Source organism: Zingiber officinale, chromosome 4A, assembly GCF_018446385.1.
Source record: "Zingiber officinale cultivar Zhangliang chromosome 4A, Zo_v1.1, whole genome shotgun sequence".
Classification (NCBI taxonomy): Eukaryota; Viridiplantae; Streptophyta; class Magnoliopsida; order Zingiberales; family Zingiberaceae; genus Zingiber; species Zingiber officinale.
In genome coordinates this window covers 125281974-125300497 of record NC_055992.1, presented here as the reverse complement: position 1 = coordinate 125300497, position 18524 = coordinate 125281974, and the positions used below count along the sequence as shown (strand labels likewise).

The 18524-nt window shown below is 50.4% G+C and overlaps 1 protein-coding gene across 4 annotated transcripts in view; it reads left to right on the top strand.

The window, feature by feature from the left end:
- Positions 1–641, top strand: part of LOC121970992 (myosin-6-like) — a 29334-nt gene extending 28693 nt beyond the window's left edge. For all 4 annotated transcript variants that reach the window (XM_042522039.1, XM_042522040.1, XM_042522038.1 and 1 more), the window contains 2 exons: positions 22–104; positions 204–641. In XM_042522039.1, coding sequence (XP_042377973.1) covers positions 22–104; positions 204–318 — 198 coding nt within the window. In that variant the 3' untranslated portion in view covers positions 319–641. The remainder of the gene's footprint in view (positions 1–21; positions 105–203) is intronic.
- Positions 642–18524: the final 17883 nt, after the last annotated feature.

The following is an 18524-nucleotide window of genomic DNA, read 5'->3' as shown; positions in this document are numbered from 1 at the left end:
CTCTCATTCATTCTTCGTCAGGTACTTTCTGACATGAGTAAACTCATGGTAAATGATTCCGCAGACGACGATGAAGCTACATTTTTGCTGGATGATGATCTGAGGTAGAAACAATGTTATTTAACATATTGTAGTGGTGTTAAAGCTATAGAGCAATTCATTTTAATTTCATCTTTGTTTTTTTTTTTTGGCTCATGATACAGCATTCCCTTCTCACTGGATGAAATTTCAACCTCTGTACATGATAAAGATTTACTCGACGTCAAACCACCCGAGGAACTCATCAAATATACAGCATTCCAATTCTTACTAGATTAAAGTTTGGTGATCCAAGCATGCATATATGTTTTCAACATGTGAAGGAACATCTCCATGCGACCATTTAAATTCTTTAATATTCATCGCAGATTTGTCAAGTCTGTCAGTCCCATCCTGAGGGCTATAGTTTCCATTTCCTTTAGGTTTGTTGATTTAGGAGTGGAAGCAAATTGCGCTTGATTTTGGTTCAATTCTTTGTTTGATCCAAAGAACATTGCCTTCATCATAGGCAAGTTGTGTTTTAGATAAAGTTGTGATAGAAATATGTTTTTCTCCAGTTGTGTAAAGATTCGATTTAAGTGCCAAGGGCAATTGTAGAGCAATATACTGAATTAGTTTTTTTTTTTTTTTTTTTTTTGTAAATCCAGAAGTTATCATTATTGTCAGAGATTTTTTAGATTTTTATTATATTTATGGCGTCTGTTTTTCCTTTCAAAAAAGCTTCACTTTGCTTAATTTCATCAACTGACTTATTTAATCAAAGTTACATTATAGGTAGATTTACTATTGAGTTAGTTAGCGTGGGGTAGAGTTGTTATTATAGGATAATAGTTTGAATTTCGGTAAAGTTGAGAAAAAAAAATCCTTCCCGTACTTGTTAATTATAGCTTTTCAATTTATGTCGTTACATATGGTTGTCGGGTCGTTCGGGTGATAAATTTTACCTTTTACTCCCATTTCAAAGAACTTTTCCCTATTTTTTTAAATATTTTTATTATATAATTTGATCATGCCCGAACGCTGAATCAACGGACGCTAGGCACGTGACGCTCTCCGAGTTGTTGACGTAGATCTCCGACCGATCGTATGGACCTCCGGTGAACTTGCAAGGAAGTCGGGTCGGGAAGGGGTTCCCGGCGACGACCCTCCGACGTTCAAGTCAGGTAAGTGGACAACAAAGAAATGACTCAAATCTCAGAAAAAATATGCGTACCTTCGGTGAAGTGCGAAGCTCCTTATATAGAGCTGGGAAGGAGCTCATGCACACATATCGAGGCGAATACGTGTCTCCAGCCCATATCTCAGTAAGGGCTTGTCAGAAAGCTTACCTGACACCATACTGCTACAGTCCAAGCACGTCTTCGATGGGACAGCGGAACCCTTTGTCGTAAGGTTTGGAGTATGGCCTGGTCATAGAGCATGTCCGCCGTCAGAAGATGTTCCTTGTCCTTTTCTCCTTACTCCATGGCGGGCGTCCGGCCGGCCGGCATTCACCTCACGTCCGGCCGGTCATACGTACTGGTCTACTTAGGAGATTCCCGGTAATGTGCTCGGTGGAGACTGTTCGCAGTATGCTACTTTATGCCTTCGGCCGAACGGGCTATCTGCTCGGCCATATGATTTTGTTCAACTCGAGCATCGGAATCCCTAGTCGGGTCGTCTTTGGTTCAGCTGGGACCCCGTTCAGCCGACCGGTCTACCCTCCTCCGGTCGGACGTCTGGTATTTTGACCTCCACATGGCGTTGACTCCCCAGAAAGGGGGTCCCCCGTTCTTACCGTCGGATCACTTGCCTCCCCTTCAAGTCTAGTCGAAGGAGGCAATTAGTCCGATTGACTGGACCATCAGTTGAACCGAGTGGCGTCCTGCAACCATCATCCGCTCGGAAACAAAAGGGGTAGCTAAAACGCCAGTCAACGACCACATTACTCAGCATCTCTTCGAAGTTTTTGTCAATCTCTATCATTAAGGTCGAGCACGCGCCCATTAAATGCGTTCCAGCGGCTGGCTGCCACGTGGCGGTGCTGCCGTTATCGTACGGCGGCGGCGTGGTGCTTTGATGGGATCGAGGCGGTTCGAAATGAACGGCGCGATGAGTGCTCCGATTCTCGCAACCTGGATCCAACGGTGGAGGCCGCTCGGGCTCCACCCTATAAAAAGCTCCGTTTTCTCCCTTCGCCGCACTCTTGCTCTTGCGTGCCCCCCAGCTTCTCGTGTTCCAGCTTTCCGGCGATCTCATTCCTCTGGTTTCGGCGATCTCCGGTGCTCTTTCTTCGATCCTCCTCTTCGTAGCAAGGTTCTCTTTCTTTCCCTCTTTGTTTCCAGTGTTTTCTTTGCATTTCTTTCCCAAGTTTTCGTCTTCGGGATACTGTTCCGTTGCCATCTTCTTGCTTTTATCTTCTGCCTTCGTCCTTTTTGGTTTCGTCCGCTTGGATAATGGCCCAATCTTCTCAACCCGAAGACCAAACCCTCGGCTCATGGTACACTACCATGGAGTCGCGCTTCGATCGGCGCGACGCCGATCTTTTGATAGAAAACTTTGACATCCTTTCTGATTTCGAAGTCATTTTACCCGGTCCCTCCGCTTGGCCTCATAAACCGCCGCGCGGAGCCTTTTGTGTTTTCCGCGACCAGTTCACAGCCGATCTACGATTTCCCATTCATCCTTTCATCGTTGACGTCTGTAACTTTTTCGGCATTCCGCTCGGAAGCCTAGTCCCCAATACCTTCCGTCTTTTATGCGGCGTCGTTGTCCTGTTCAAAATCCACCATATCCCCCTCCGACCGGAGGTTTTCTATTATTTTTATTACCCTAAACAATCCGAGCTGGGCACATATATGTTCCAGGCTCGGCCCGGTCTAGTTTTCTTCAATAAACTTCCTTCTTCCAATAAGTATTGGAAAGAATTTTATTTCTACCTCCGCATGCCCGAGCGGGCCCCCTTTCTGACGAAGTGGCAGATCGGACCACCAACCTCCCCAGAGCTCAAAAGATTCAAGACCCGGCCAGATTATCTACACGCTGCCAATATGCTTGTCGGTCTGCGATTCGACATCAACAAATTCCTCCCAGAAGGGGTTATGTACATATTCGGCTTGAGTCCGATCAGAACCCCTCTCCCGAGCGGCTTCGGTAAGAATTTTGCTTGAACATTTGCCTTGATTGCTAACTGATTTTCTTCTTTTTCCTTTGCAGCGAATATTGTCATGGAGTCGGTCATGGCTGGTATTCTGAAGAGAAAGGCGACGGCGCTCGAAGCCGCGGCAGCCAAAGAAATGGAGACGCTCGGCATCCAACCGGTCGGCTCGCATGAAGGGGAGAGCGGGACTCATGAAAAGTCGGCTGCTCAGGCCTCTCAACAGAACGTGATAAGCGGAGTTACCCCCAGCGGAGGACCAACTGTCCAAGAGGAAGGTTCCGCTCGGGAAGAGGAACAACCTGGACAAAAGAGGCGCCGAGTGGAGACTCCACTCCGATCGGCCGCGTCCGCGGTCCAACCATCCGAGCGGGTTACTGCAACCGCTCGCGGCAAGGCTCCAGAGGTCGAGGCTATTTCCTCCGACCGGACCCCTTCTCAGTTGGACGCACCGGCGGACCCTCTTAAGGCCGTTCCAGTCAGCGTCCTTCTACCTGCTCGTCAAGTCCGACGTTCAACCATTTTATCCCAGTTTTCGGCGCCGGCCTCCGATCCTTCTCCGGCATCTGCCCAGACAACTCTCGGTCGGTGCCGCACCATCCGAGTCTCCCTGCATCTCCCGACTGAGGAATTAATGCCCGAAGCCGATCGGCCAACAACGCCCGAGCACCTGATTACCATGAAAGGGCCCTTAGCCAAAATGTGGGCCGACGCTCGGGCGCGCGTCGCACTGATCCCCCTCAGTAATCTGGCCAACAGCCACATACAACAGGCCACGGGGGTAAGTTTATTTCATATAGTCCGTTACGCATTCTTTCCGATTGGCTTCTAACACCTTGCTCGTGACAGAGATGGGTGGAGGAGATCGCCGTTTGCAGTCGTCTGGCGATGGTGGACGCAGAATTAAAGAAGCTGAAGGCTCCGAGCGGCCCTTCTGGCTCACAAGGTCCATCATATGTCGAGCTGCAAAAAGAGCTCCAAAAGACTCAAGATTTGTTGGCGGCTGAGCAGAAGAAGACAGTCGATCAGGCCCATGCGTTGGCCGAGTTCGAGCGGCAAGTCAAGTCGCTCGACCAAAAAATAAACTTGGCCACCACTCGGAAAAACACGGTCATTTCCGATCTGGAGAAAAAGAATGTCGAGCCTAGGGGGCTGGAGCAGAAAGTAAAGGAGCTGATGGACCAACTGGCCAAAGAGAAGGTTGCCCGAACGGACGAGGTGGCAAAGCTCGAGGCGGTTTTACAAGAACACAAGGCAGCCGCCGATGCTTCCCGAGCGGCCCTTAAAGAATACCAGGAGGCCGAACCAAGTCGTGTCGCTGCCCTGCAACAGAAATACATCCGTTCGGCCGAATTTTCGGAGAAGGTCTGCGAGCGGATGTACACTGCCTTCGACCTTGCTATGACCGCCACGACGACATATTTGAAGTCCAAGGGGAAACATCCCGAGTCCACCGTCATCCCGGCCGCAGATCAAGTAGCGCTCCTCGATAACATCCCGAAGGATCTTTACGATTATTTAGAGTAGAAGCTTAAATGTAATCTAGCCGCTTGGCGATAAACTATCACCTTTTGTAATTCGGCCGCTCAGCCCTAGTTTCTTTAATATAATATCCTTTTTCTTGCTTTGTCCTTTTGCTAATCAACATGTGTGTTGTCTGATTGCCTCTTATCATACCTCTCGTGTTCGGAAGGAATTTTTACGAAGTATTGAGTAAGTATTCTGCTCGGCTGAATATGTCCTGCTATGCCAGAAGTTCGCGGATAGTGAAGTACCTTCGGGTACTAGGCCGAGCGGAACATAGAGGCGGTCGAACGATTATCGATGGCGAATACCTTTGGGTATTTGTTCGCAAGTCTTTTTTATTGCCTTCTTCCGCTCGGAGGATTTATAGTCGCCGGCTCGACTCTAGATATTTAACGTCGGATCTCGACGGTATTCCGGTCGAAAGATTTATAGACGCCGGCTCGTCTCTCGATTTTTAACGTCGGAGCTCGACGGTCTTCCGCTCGGAGGATTTATAGACGTCGGCTCGTCTCTCGATTTTAACGTCGGAGCTCGACGGCCTTCCGCTCGGAAGATTTATAGACGCCGGCTCGTCTCTCGATTTTTAACGTTGGAGCTCGACGGCCTTCCGCTCGGAAGATTTATAGACGCCGGCTCGTCTCTCGATTTTTAACGTCGGAGCTCGACGGTCTTCCGCTCGAAAGATTTATAGACGCCGGCTCGTCTCTCGATTTTTAACGTCGGAGCTCGACGGCCTTCCGCTCGGAAGATTTATAGGTGTCGGCTCGTCTCTCGATTTTTAACGTCAGAGCTCGACGGTCTTCCGCTCGGAAGATTTATAGACGCCGGCTCGTCTCTCGATTTTTAACGTCGGAGCTCGACGGCCTTCCGCTCGGAAGATTTATAGGCGTCGTCTCGTCTCTCGATTTTTAACGTCGGAGTTCGACGGTCTTCCGCTCGGAAGATTTATAGACGCCGGCTTGTCTCTCGATTTTTAACGTCGGAGCTCAACGGTCTTCTGCTCGGAAGATTTATAGACGCCGGCTCATCTCTCGATTTTTAACGTCGGAGCTCGACGGTCTTCCGCTCGGAATATTTATAGACGTCGGCTCGTCTCTCGATTTTTAACGTCGGAACTCGACGGTATTCCGCTCGGACGTCTGGTATTTTAACCTCCACATGACGTTGACTCCCCAAAAAGAAGGTCCCTCGTTCTTACAGCCGGATCATAATTTGTTTAGTAATATTCAATGAACTGATTGTTGTAGTAATCTTTGATGAGATGCCATCAGTAAAAAAGCATATAAATTATTGAAAACGATCCTATTTTGTCTCTGTGAACAGTAAAATTAGATCATAGAAAGAGTTGTTACAATGCAAGATAATACCATATATAATAGATCCGTATCAATGGAAACTTCGGACTACCTTTTTTTAATAAGAATGATAAAGTTAAATTCCTCCCATTATTATTATTATTATTATTATTATTATTATTATTATTATTATTATTGATCCAGCGGTGAAGGAGGAGGCCCGGTCGTACAGTGATCAACGATACATGGAAATCAAAGTCAAGATGGTCAACCCAAGGGTCTTGCCGACGGAGGGGTCACCTAGCCGATCGGCTTGGATAGCGCCCGGGCCGGCGCGAAGACATCTCGACCGCAGATCGGGTTTTCGATCCTCGGGGGTTCTCGTATAAAAGAGTCGATACGTCGAGCCGCTCTGTCCGCTCGGTTGAGTTACGAATAGCCACGGCTGCATGGCCGTTCGAGTATATGACCGAGCGGCTTTCTCGCTCAGCCCAGTACGTTTTTCACTCCCGAACGCCGCCCGGTCTAGCAACAGACAAGAGACACAAAAGAGGACAAAATGAACAGTTGGCGATATCCTTCTCGAGACATGCGTCGTCGACGGACAGCATGGTTGGCAGCCGGACCGGACAGAAGATCGTACGGTGAAAATTTCCACTGTCATGTCAGAGATATGCTCGGACGGTTGCGGTATAACGTCAAGCACACTTTTCTGACACGTCCATTCTGAGGTATGCTTTGGGAAGCGTGCATGCCTCGAAGAGCGTGCACGTGCCTCCCCGGGATCCTATATAAGGACCCCTAGACTTCGACGGAGGTATGCAATATTCTTCACTGTAGCTACAGTCTCGTTACTCTGCTTCTGCTTCATCTCACTATTGTCTGACTTGAGCGTCGGAGGGTCGTCGCTGGGAACCCCTTCCCGGCTCGGCTTTGTTGCAGGTTCACTGAAGGCCCACGTCGTCTTGGAGGTCATCCGAAGGCAACAGAGAGCGCCACGTCCCCAGCGTCAATCGACTCGACTCTCGGACAGGATCAAATTGGCGTCATCTGTGGGAACACACCTGAATCCGAGCGGAGAAGATGGAAGGAGCTGGACAACCACACACCGTAACGCTCTCTCAAGAGGAGCTCGACGCTCTTATCGAGGCGAGAGCAGCAAAAATCGTGGAGCAGCAGCAGCAAAAAGCGTTAGCTGAGCAGATGGCGCAGCAGGCGACCTCGACATCGGGCGGTCGAGCGACGCAAGAAGATCGACCGGAGCAGTACTCCACTTGGGCACAGAATAAAGAGCAGACCGGCACACCAGGAGATGCGCCGCCCGCCCCCATTCCATTCGATCGGACCCTGTTCCAAACTCCGTCTGAGCTAGCTCAAGCCAACCAAGGATCATCTGATAAAGCCCCCGCCCGGGATGTCAAAAAGGGCAAGGCACCTCAGACTGAGTCATCTCCCGAGCGGATTAATCGCCAATTCTCCGAGGAGATCTTACAGGACCCGCTCCCGAGGGACTACGCCCTACTGGCGATCGGGGAGTATAGCGGCGTGACCGACCCTGACGACCATCTCGGTAAGTTCGACAATGCCACTACTCTCCACTAATATACTGACGGAGTTAAGTGCCGAGTCTTCCTTACCACGTTGTCCGGCTCGGCTCAACGTTGGTTCCGAAGACTGTCGGACGGATCAATTCGGAACTTTAAAGGCTTCCGAATGACATTCCTCCACCACTTCGCCAGCAGTCGGCGCTATCAGAAGACCAGCGTCAGCTTATTTTCTATGAAACAAGGGTCGAGAGAAACCCTCCGAGCGTACATCCAGCGCTTCAATCAGGCGGCGATGGACATCCCCACGGTCTCATCCGAGACAATGATGCATGCCTTTACTCAGGGCCTAGTCGACGGGGATTTCTTCCGCTCGCTCATCAGAAAACCGCCTCGTGATTACGATCATATGCTGAGGAAGGCAAGCGAATATATCATAACGTAGAAAAAGCCCAGGCGCCTAGGAGGAAAGAAGCGTCGTCCGAGCCCTTGCCTTCAGCCGAGCGGCGGCCGATGGTCATCCATCAGCCACCAAGAGGGCCCCGCGCTGAGGGGGCACGTCCTCATCAAGAAGCAAAGCTGCACGCCGTCCAACATATAGTGACCGATCAGCCTAAGGAAAAAGGAAAGGTGTGGACTCCCATGTTCTGTTCACTCCCATGTTCCGATCGCTCACCCGACTCCAAGAAGCTACCACTGCCGATCGTCTTCACCTGATCGACGACATCGACCCTAGAGTACCGGGCGGCGGGTGGCTAGGGAGTCCCTCGAACGGCAACATCATCACCAGCCAAGGGGCAATCCCCGAGCCTCGCATGAGCGAGCAAGACCATCCGCTCGGGAGGAGGAAAATAGAAGCAACGCTGCTCGGGACGAGACCAACATCATTATCGGTGGACCAACGGGAGGTGACTCCAACTGGGTGAGGAAGTCGCACACCCGGCAGCTCAGGATCCACGCGGTTGGATGTAGTCAGAAAGGGGCATAGGGGCCTGTGGTCAGCTTCGGGCCCAGAGACCTAGAAGGAGTTGAAGTGTCGCATGACGACGCTTTCATCATCCGAGCGGTAATAGCAAATTAAACTATTCACCGCGTATTCATTGATACAGGTAGCTCGACCAACATTATTTTCAAGAAGGCATTCGACCAACTTCAAATTGACTGAGCCGAGATGCTTCCGATGACAACTCCGTTATATGGATTCACAGGCAATGAGGTTATGTCGGTCGGCCAGACCCGGCTGGCTATATCGCTAGGCGAGGAGCCGCTTCGGAGGACGCAGACCACAAACTTCATCGTGGTCGATGCCCCCTCCGCCTACAATGTGATATTAGGGCGACCGACTCTCAACGAGTTCCGGGCGGTCGTCTCGACTTTTTGTCAGAAGATCAAGTTTCCCGTGGAGGACAAGGTGGGGAAGGTCCGAGGAGATCAGCTTGCCGCCCGACGATGTTATGTGAAGATGGTCCGAGAAAAGTCAAGGTCCACTCAGAAAGCGCCGCGCTTGGAGGTAAACACCATAACCGAAAAGCCTCCAACTTTAGTTTATGAAGAGAAAGAGGAGGTGCAGATCCAGGCTGGCTGACGGGATGCCACCACGTTCGTTGCATCCGACCTGGAAGCAAGCCAGAAGGAAGAACTGATTAGGTGTCTGCGGCTCAACCACGACATCTTTGCGTGGTCAACCCACGAGCTACCGGGCATCTCGCCGAGCGTCGCGCAACACGAACTCCATGTCCGGCCGGACACGCGGCCGGTAAGGCAGAGGAATAGGGACTTCAGTGCTGAACAGAACGTCATCATCAGGGCGGAAGTCGAGAAGCTCCTGGAGGCCGGTCATATACGGGAGGTGCAATTCCCGAGTTGGCTCGCGAATGTGGTGCTGGTCTCCAAGCCTGGTAACAAGTGGAGGGTCTGCATCGATTTTCGGGATATGAATAACGCGTGCCCAAAAGACTTTTACCCTCTGCCCCGGATCGACCAAATGGTAGACTCGACCGCTGGATGCGAGCTGATATGCATGCTGGATGCCTATCAGAGATACCACCAAGTGCCACTCGCCCAGGACTATCAGGAGAAAGTGAGCTTCATTACGGCGGACGACACCTACTGCTACAACGTGATGCCATTCGGACTGAAGAACGCCAGTGCCACATACCAGCGACTCATGAACAAGGTATTTTGGAAGTAGATCGGACGGAACCTCAAGGTATATGTTGATGATATGCTCATTAAATCACGCCGAGCGGCCAACCTTTGTGCAGATATAGAGGAGACCTTCCGGACGCTGAGGACGTACAGTGTCAAGTTGAATCCTCAAAAGTGTCTGTTCGGAGTGAAAAGCGGACACTTCTTGAGCTACATTGTCACCAAGCGGGGTATAGAGGTGAACCCCAGCAAAGTAAAGGTGTTACAGGACATGCCGCCTCCCAGAAATTTGAAGGAAGTGCAACGCCTTACCAGTCGGATAACGGCCTTGTCGCGGTTCATCTCCAAAACGGCCAATCGGAGCCTGCCTTTTTTCAAGATCCTGCGCCGAGCCACCAAATTCCAGTGGGATAGAAAATGTGATCAAGCGTTCGAAGGATTGAAGGTTTATCTAAACTCTTTACCTATATTAGCTAAGCCAACTGCTGGCGAGCCACTCCGCGTCTACTTATCCTCGACTGAGCATGTTGTTGGCTCGGCATTAGTACGGTAAGACGGCGAAGAGTAACCTGTGTATTTTCTGAGCCACATTCTAAAGGATGTCGAGTCCCGATACACTGGTCTAGAAAAGCTTGCCTTTGCGTTAGTCCTCGCCGCTCGGAGGCTCCGGCCATATTTCCTGGCACACACGATAATCGTCATGACGAATAACCCTCTAGGAAGAGTTCTCCTTAACCTGGAGATGTCCGGACATTTGATTAAGTGGACAACTGAGCTCAGTGAATTCGATATCCAGTATCAGTCTCGCACGACAATCAAGGCGTAATCCTTGGCAGATTTAGTCACCGAAGTGCATAATCCCGAGCCCGAATCTTTATGGAAAGTATTTGTGGGCGGATCCTCCACTCGGCTCGGGAGCGGTATTGGTATTTTATTGATTTCTCCCCAAGAAGAGCGGGTGCAGCTGTCCGTCCAGTTGGATTATCGGGCAACCAATAATGAAGCAGAATATGAAGCCCTCATCGCTGGATTGTAGGCTGCTCGGCATGTAGGAGCAAGCCGAGTGATGATCTACTCAGATTCTCAGCTTGCTGCTCAACAACTCTCAGGAACTTTAGAGATAAACAATGTAAGACTCAAGCTCTATGCGGAGGCATTCGAAAAGCTCAAGGCCAACTTCAGCGATGTGGTCATACAAAAGATCCCCCGAGCGGAGAACCAAGCGGTGGATGAGTTGGCTAAGCTTGCAAGTTCAATATCTCCGATCGTCATACAACAACCGATTGAGCAGGTATCATTAGTGGCTCGCATTGACAGGATGGAGGGCCTCACATTCCTGAGCGACTGGAGGGTAGCCATAATGGAATTTTTGCGATCGGGAGTTACGCCGTCTGATCGGGAAGAGGCCCAGTTGCTAAGGAAGAGAGCGGGTCGGTTCACCCTCATCGGGGATCAACTCTACAAGAAGGCGTTCTCCCGGTCGTTACTCAAGTGTGTCAACTTGAAGGACGCGGAGTATATACTAAAGGAAGTGCATCAATGATCTTACGGAGGTCATCCGGGCGACCGCTTGTTGGCGAGAAAGATTCTGCTGGCCGGGTACTTTTGGTCAACTCTCTAGGAAGATGCTGCTCGGACCATCACTACCTGCCTGTCCTGTCAAAGATATCATAACTTCTCCCATCAGCCAACGGAGGAAATGAAAGCGTCCACAGTGTCCTGCCCGTTCGACCAGTGGGGTATGTGTATTGTGGGACCTTTCCCTATGGCGACCGGGCAGCGGAAGTTTTTACTCGTGGCGGTGGACTATTTCTCCAAATGGGTTGAGGTCGAGTCATTGGCAAAAATAACCGAGCAGATGGTCAAGAAGTTCATATGGCAGCACATAATATGTCAATTCGACATTCTACGTCGGCTCGTGTCCGACAATGGGCGGCAGTTTGCCGGCCAGCATCTTCGAGAATGGTGTGAGGGGTACGACATTCAGCAGCACTTCACCTCCGTGGCCTACCCGCAAAGCAACAGACAAGCCGAAGTCACCAATCGAGAGATCCTTCGGATTCTTCAAGTTCGACTCGACCATGTCGGAGACAGCTGGGTGGACGAGCTCCCAGGAGTATTATGGGCGATCCACACGACCCCTAAGGAGGGAACGGGGGTCACACCTTTCCACTTGGTATACGGAGGGGAGGTTGTCGTTCCCGTGGAGATCGAAATAGAATCCGATCGGGTGCAACAGTACGGCGCGGATAACGCCGGGCGGAGGCAGCTGGAGCTGGACTTGATAGATGAGGCGCGAGCCAAAGCAGCCGTCCGGCTATTGGCGTACTGGCAAAGGATGAAGTAGAATTACAACAGACGAGTAATTCCCATAGCGTTCCAAGTCGGCGACCTACTATGGAAGAAAGTAAAGTCGGTCGGCGACGTAAGCAAGCTGGAGACTCCTTGGGCTGAGCCCTTCAAGATCATCGAAAAGCTCCGATTGGGCGCTTATTACGTTGAAGATAAAGACGGACGGCGGCTAGAACGACCATGGAGCGCTAACTATCTCCAGCCATACCGAGCTGGGTGAAAGGTGCACCAATTTAATTCATTATGTGTACTTTCCGTTTCTTCGGCACCCTTTGAATACAGGAATGAAATCAAGAAACAAGATACCAAGTAAGCGCCGAACGATCAAGCTCCATTTAACCGTCGAGCGGCGACGTTAAACGCTAGAGTCGGACCGGCGACTATAAACCTTCCGACCTGAAGACCGTCGAGCGGCGACGTTAAACGCCAGAGTCGAACCAGCGACTATAAACCTCCCGGCCTAAAAACCGTCGAGCGGCAACGTTAAACGCCAGAGTCGGACCGGCGACTATAAACCGCGTGGCCTAAAGACCGTCGAGCGACGACATTAAACGCCAGAGTCGGACCGACGACTATAAACCTCCCGGCCTGAAAACCATTGAGCGACGACGTTAAACGTCAGAGTCAAAACGGCGACTATAAACCTCCCTGCCTGAAGACCGTTGAGCGGCGACGTTAAACGCCAGAGTCGGACCGGCGACTATAAACCTCCCGGCCTGAAGACCATCGAGCGGCGACGTTAAACGCCAGAGTCGGACCGGCGACTATAAACCTCCCGGCCTGAAGACCATCGAGCGGCGACGTTAAACGCCAGAGTCGAACTGGCGACTATAAACCTCCCGGCCTGAAGACCGTCGAGCGGCGACGTTAAACGCCAGAGTCGGACCGGCGACTATAAACCTCCCGGCCTGAAGACCGTCGAGCGGCGACGTTAAACGCCAGAGTCGGACCGGCGACTATAAACCTCCTGGCCTGAAGACCGTCGAGCGGCGACGTTAAACGCCAGAGTCGGACCGGCGACTATAAACCTCCCGTCCTGAAGACCGTCGAGTGGCGACATTAAACGCCAGAGTCGGACCGACGACTATAAACCTCCCGGCCTGAAGATCGTCGAGCGGCGACGTTCAACGCCAGAGTCAGACCGACGACTATAAACCCCCCGACCAAGTTGAGATCGTAAATTCCAAGGACAGGGAGGGAACCATGACCTACTGGCACAACACCCGTTCGGGTCACTCGATTATCTTCGCCGACCAAAGAAAACAACTAACAAGAGCAAAAAGTAGAGTTCCATTAAAAATACGATTCGCTGGCCAAACAGCCGAATTACAATAACACTTAAACCTCACTCGAGAAAGTTAAAGAGGTGTTTAGGCATGTTGCTAAGGAGTGCGGCGAGTTCCCGGACGGGGATGGTCAGGGACTCCGGGAGGTGACCCTTAGCCTTCAGATAATCCGTCGTGGTAGTAATGGCCAGCTCAAAAGCCAGGACGAGCCACTCGCAAACCTTCTAAACGAATTCGTCCGAGCGAATGTAGTTCTGCCTCATTACAGCGAAACGGCTCGGCTCGGCCTCTTGGTACTCTTTGAAAGCAGCACAAGAGGCCTCAAGAGCCTTCTGAAGGGCTTTCATTTCGTCCTTGAGAGCTATCACCTCTGCTGAGCGGCCTTTTTTCTCAGCGTCCAGCAGGTCGGGCAATTCCTTCACCCATTGCTCCAGAGCTCGAGCTTCCACATTCTTGGCGTCCAGATCGGCGATGGCACGATTCTTCCGAGTGGTCGCTAGCTCTATCTTGTGGTCAAAGATTTTGACCTGCTTCTCGAACTGGCTGAGCATGTACGCCTGATCAGCCGATTTCTTCCGCTCGGCCTCCGGCTGTGCCTTAGTTTTGGTCAGCTCCTTCTGTAGCTCGGCGTATGATGGTCCTTGAGAGGAGGACGTCCCGCCAGAACTTTTGAGCTGCTTCAGCTCTTCTTCTAACATCCTCATACGATTGGCGACGGCCACGCTTTCCACCCAGTTCTGACAAATACGAAGCTGTTAAGTACCGATCAGAAAGGTAGCGCGAATAAATTCTGATAGAAAACTTACACCGGTGGTGTGCTGCAGGTAGCTGTTGGCCAGTAGACCGGGAGGCATGGCAGCGACGCGAGCGCGGGCGTCCTCCCATACTTTGGCGAGCGGCCCTCAGATGGTGATAACGTGTTCAGGGGTCGTCGGCTGATCGAATTCAGCCACGAAGGCCTCAATTGGAAGGTGCATAACGACCTTTATGGTGCAGCGTCCGCCGGGCGTGGTGTGAGCAGACGCCGAGGGACCAGATGGCTGGTCGGCAGGTCCAGAGAGTATGCCCGAGCGGCGGAGCCTCCAGCGGGCTGGTGGCAAGCCTTGACGCACTGGAGGAAAGAACTGCCGGCTGCGGAGTGATAGGGTCCATTGGCAGATCCAGCTGGGAGGGAGTCCGATCAGAAGAGAAGGCCTCGACAAAAGGAGCATCGTCTCTAGGGAAGAGTGGGCTCGGACGCTCCGACAATTGTACGGCTGAGGTGGTCGAGCGCAAAGGGGTTCCCGCCCTGAGTTGCTTCTGATCGGAAAGGGGAAGATTGTCCTCGGACTCAGTGTCATCTCCCCGAGCGGCGAGCTCTCTGTTGGAAGTTGCTTCGCCCACCACCTCGACAGGAGATGCCTGGGCGGTGGATTCCCCGACAGCCGCCTTGCTCTCACCCTCGTGAGAGCCTACCGGAGCAATGTCAAGTCGCTCCATCTCCTTGGCTGTCGCCGCGTCGATCGCGTCGGCTTTCTTCTTCAGGATGCCGAACAGCACAGACTCCATCACGATATTCGCTGCGAAAGCAAAGGAAGAAAATCAGTTAGACTCAAAGTAAAGACACAAGTAAACTCCTTACCAAGGTTGCTCGGGAGCTTCGTTCGGCTCGGACTCAGACCAAACATGTACATCACCCCCTCTGATAGCAACTTATGGATATCGAGCTTCAGGTCGGCTAGCATATTTACAGCTTGGAGATAGTCCGGCCGGGTCTTATATCTCTTCAATGCGGGAGGAGTAGGAAGTCCGACCTGCCAATTTGTTCGGAAAGGAGGGAGCTCGGGGAGTCGCGGGAAGAAAAAGTAATCCTTCCAATGTTTATTAGAGGAGGGCATCTTATCAAAAAAGACTAGGCCAACCCAAGACTGGAACAGATAAGTGCCCAGGTCGGATTGCTTGGGATAATAATAGTAAAAAACCTCCAGACGAAGAGGTATGTTATGGATTTTGAATAACACGACAACCCCACACAAAAGGCGAAAGGAATTAGGGACGAACTGGGCGAGCGGAATGCAAAAGAAGTTACAGACTTCGATAATGAAAGGGTGGATAGGAAACCGCAGCCCGACCACAAATTGATCTCGGAAGAAACTGATCGTTCCGCGCGGTGGCATGTGTGGCCGGTCGGAAGGCGAAGCCAGAATGAGTTCAAAATCAGAAGGAAGGTCAAAGGCATTGATCAGGTTCTCCGCGTCACTCGCATCGAACCGTGACTCCATGGTCGTATACCATGGGCCAAGAGCAAGTTCAGAGGCTTGAGAGGTACTGGCCATCGCCGGAACAGTACAATGAATGAGAAAACAGATTGCAATGGAAAAGGTAAGCAGAGAACTCCAGTGGACGTGGAAAAAACACTGACTGAAGGAGAAGCGAGCAACGAAAAAGTAAAAAGGAGAGCAAAGGAGCTTACTAAACAAGAGGATGAACGAAGAAAGAACGGAGGATCACCAGAAGGCCGAAAAGTCGGGTCGCCGGAGCACTAAGCGCAGGCAAAGACGTTGAACGCGAGCACGATGATGCGAAGCGGCGGAGGAAGAAGAAACGACCTTATAAGGGTTGGGCTCAATCAACCGGAGCCGTCCGATCCAGGTCACGGGATCCGAGGAGTGAATCTGACCGTCGAATTCAAAGGGCCAAGGGTCACATCAACCATGACAGCTCGAGCAGGCGGTGACGGCTGCATGGCCACGTGGCAGCAACTCATAGGGAGCATTTAATGAACTCCATTGCACAAGCGTGGTCGCGTGCTCGACCTTAATGGCAAGGATTTGCATGAATTTCGAGGAGAACCTAAAGACGTCGGCATTAACCGCCCTCGGGTCGGCAAGGCAATCAGCGACAAGCAAAACTTTTCAAGTCCCAGCGGGTGGGACGCCGAGCGGCTGCGGGGCACCTTCACAGTGCCCGGGCGGAGAGGCACTCACATCAGTGGCCGAGCGACCGTTACGCCACCAAGCTAATAGTCCAGTCAGTCGGACTTACCGCCTCCTTCGACTAGACTTGAGAGGAAGGCACGTGATCTGGTGGTGAAGGAGGAGGCCCGACCGTACAGTGGTCAACAACACGTGGAAGTCAAAGTCAAGATGGTCAGCCCAAGGGTCTTGCCGATCGGAGGGGTCACCTAGCCGATCGGCTTGGATAGCGCCCGGGCCAACGCGAAGACATCTCGACCGCAAGTCGGGTTTCCGATGCTCAGGGGTTCTCGTATAAAAGAGCCGATACGTCGAGCCGCTCTGTCCGCTCGGCTGAGTTACGAACAACCACGGCTGCATGCCCGTTTGAGTATATGACCGAGTGACTTTCTCGCTCGGTCCAGTACGTTTTTCACTCCCGAACGCCAAGGAGGTCCCGCCCCCCCCCCCCCTTGCTTGACCTAGTAACGGACAAGAGACACAAAAGAGGACAAAATGGGCAGTTGACGATATCCTTCTCGAAACATGCACCGCCGACGGACAGCATGGTCGGCAGCCGGACCGGACAGAAGATCGTATGGTGGAAGTTTCCACTGTCATGTCAGAGATATGCTCGGACGGTTGCGGTATAGCGTCAGACACACTTTTCTGACATGTCCATTATGAGGTATGCTTTGGGAAGCGTGTATGTCTCGAAGAGCGTGCACGTGCCTCCTCGGGATTCTATATAAGGACTCCTAGAATTCGACGGAGGTATGCAATATTCTTTACTGTAGCTACAATCTTGTTACTCTGCTTCTGCTTCATCTCACCATTGCCTGACTTGAGCGTCGGAGGGTCGTCGCCGGGAACCCCTTCCCGGCTCGGCTTTGTTGCAGGTTCGCTGAAGGCCCACATTGTCTTGGAGGTCATCCGAAAGCAACAGAAAATGTCACGTCCCCAACGTCTATTGACTCGACTCTCAAACAGGATCAATTATTATCTTAAATTTTAGACTAGGCGGCTCTTTTAATAGGCGACCAAATCATCAATATTTGTGTTATGAACTTGATAAGCTAATTAACTAGTGGACATCCAAAGTAATAACAGAATAACTCTTGCAGAATTTGACAGAAAGGTACGAAATAGCGAATGGAGATATATAAGTAGGCGAATTTACATAGAACGAGTGGAGTGGAGAGTATCAGTTGATAGGGCAAGACAAGCGGACTGGACGAGACTAGCTAACCGAAACCGATAAATCAAACAAACTACACAAACCAAATGAGTCGGCTATATCGAGAGAATGGTGAATGGACAAGGGAAGTCCAAGTAAACCAAATGATGAGGCAAACCGGGCGAACTAAGAAACCCTAAAAAGCCTGACGATTTAAACGGGGCGTCAAACCTAAAAGGACTGATCTGGGCAAATGCCAAAAAGAACCGAAATACACAAACTAAGTGGATCGAGTTAGGGCTATAAATGAGTTGAGCCGAGTCGAGCTTTGGGGTATTCAAATTTGTTTGCTAAGATAATTGAACCAAGCCAAGCTTAAAATGAACCAAACTTTTGAAATGATTGATCAAATTTGACTTGATTTATTTTTTATAAACTCGAGTTTGATTTATTTAAATATTATCGAACTCTCAATTCAACCTTGTTTAATTGTTTGATTAGTTATTGAACTTGGTAATTTAAATTTATTTATTTTATTTTATTTTATTATTTATTTAATATATTAAAAAAATTATTAATAAATATAATTCGTGAACATTATTCACAAACATTATTCACAACCGTTATTCATGAACGTTAACGAGCTGAACACATTTGTTCAAGGTTGTTTGTTTAGTTTAACGAGTAGTTCAAACTTGTTTATTTAATTAATCTTGTATATATTAAACGAACATAAACAAGTTCTTACCAAGCCGAGTACCAAACTTGTTTACGAATGCTTAGTTCATTTACAACCCTAGATGAGTGAATTGTAAGGGTCTTAGAGTGCCGAATAGACCAAACAAATAGGTTGAGGGTCGAGAGCCAAACTACATGGACCTTATGAACCGAGTCAGCTATGGAATGGACCAAGCAATCCTAACCAACTAAATAAATAGAACAAGCAAAACAAAATCAAACATAAATTGAATTATTTTACTCATGATACCATTCCATCACAGAAGTAACTCATGGGATTTAACATATATTTGACCAAACTACAACCGATGTTACAAAAATACAAAATAAGAGCATTCTTCTAACATGA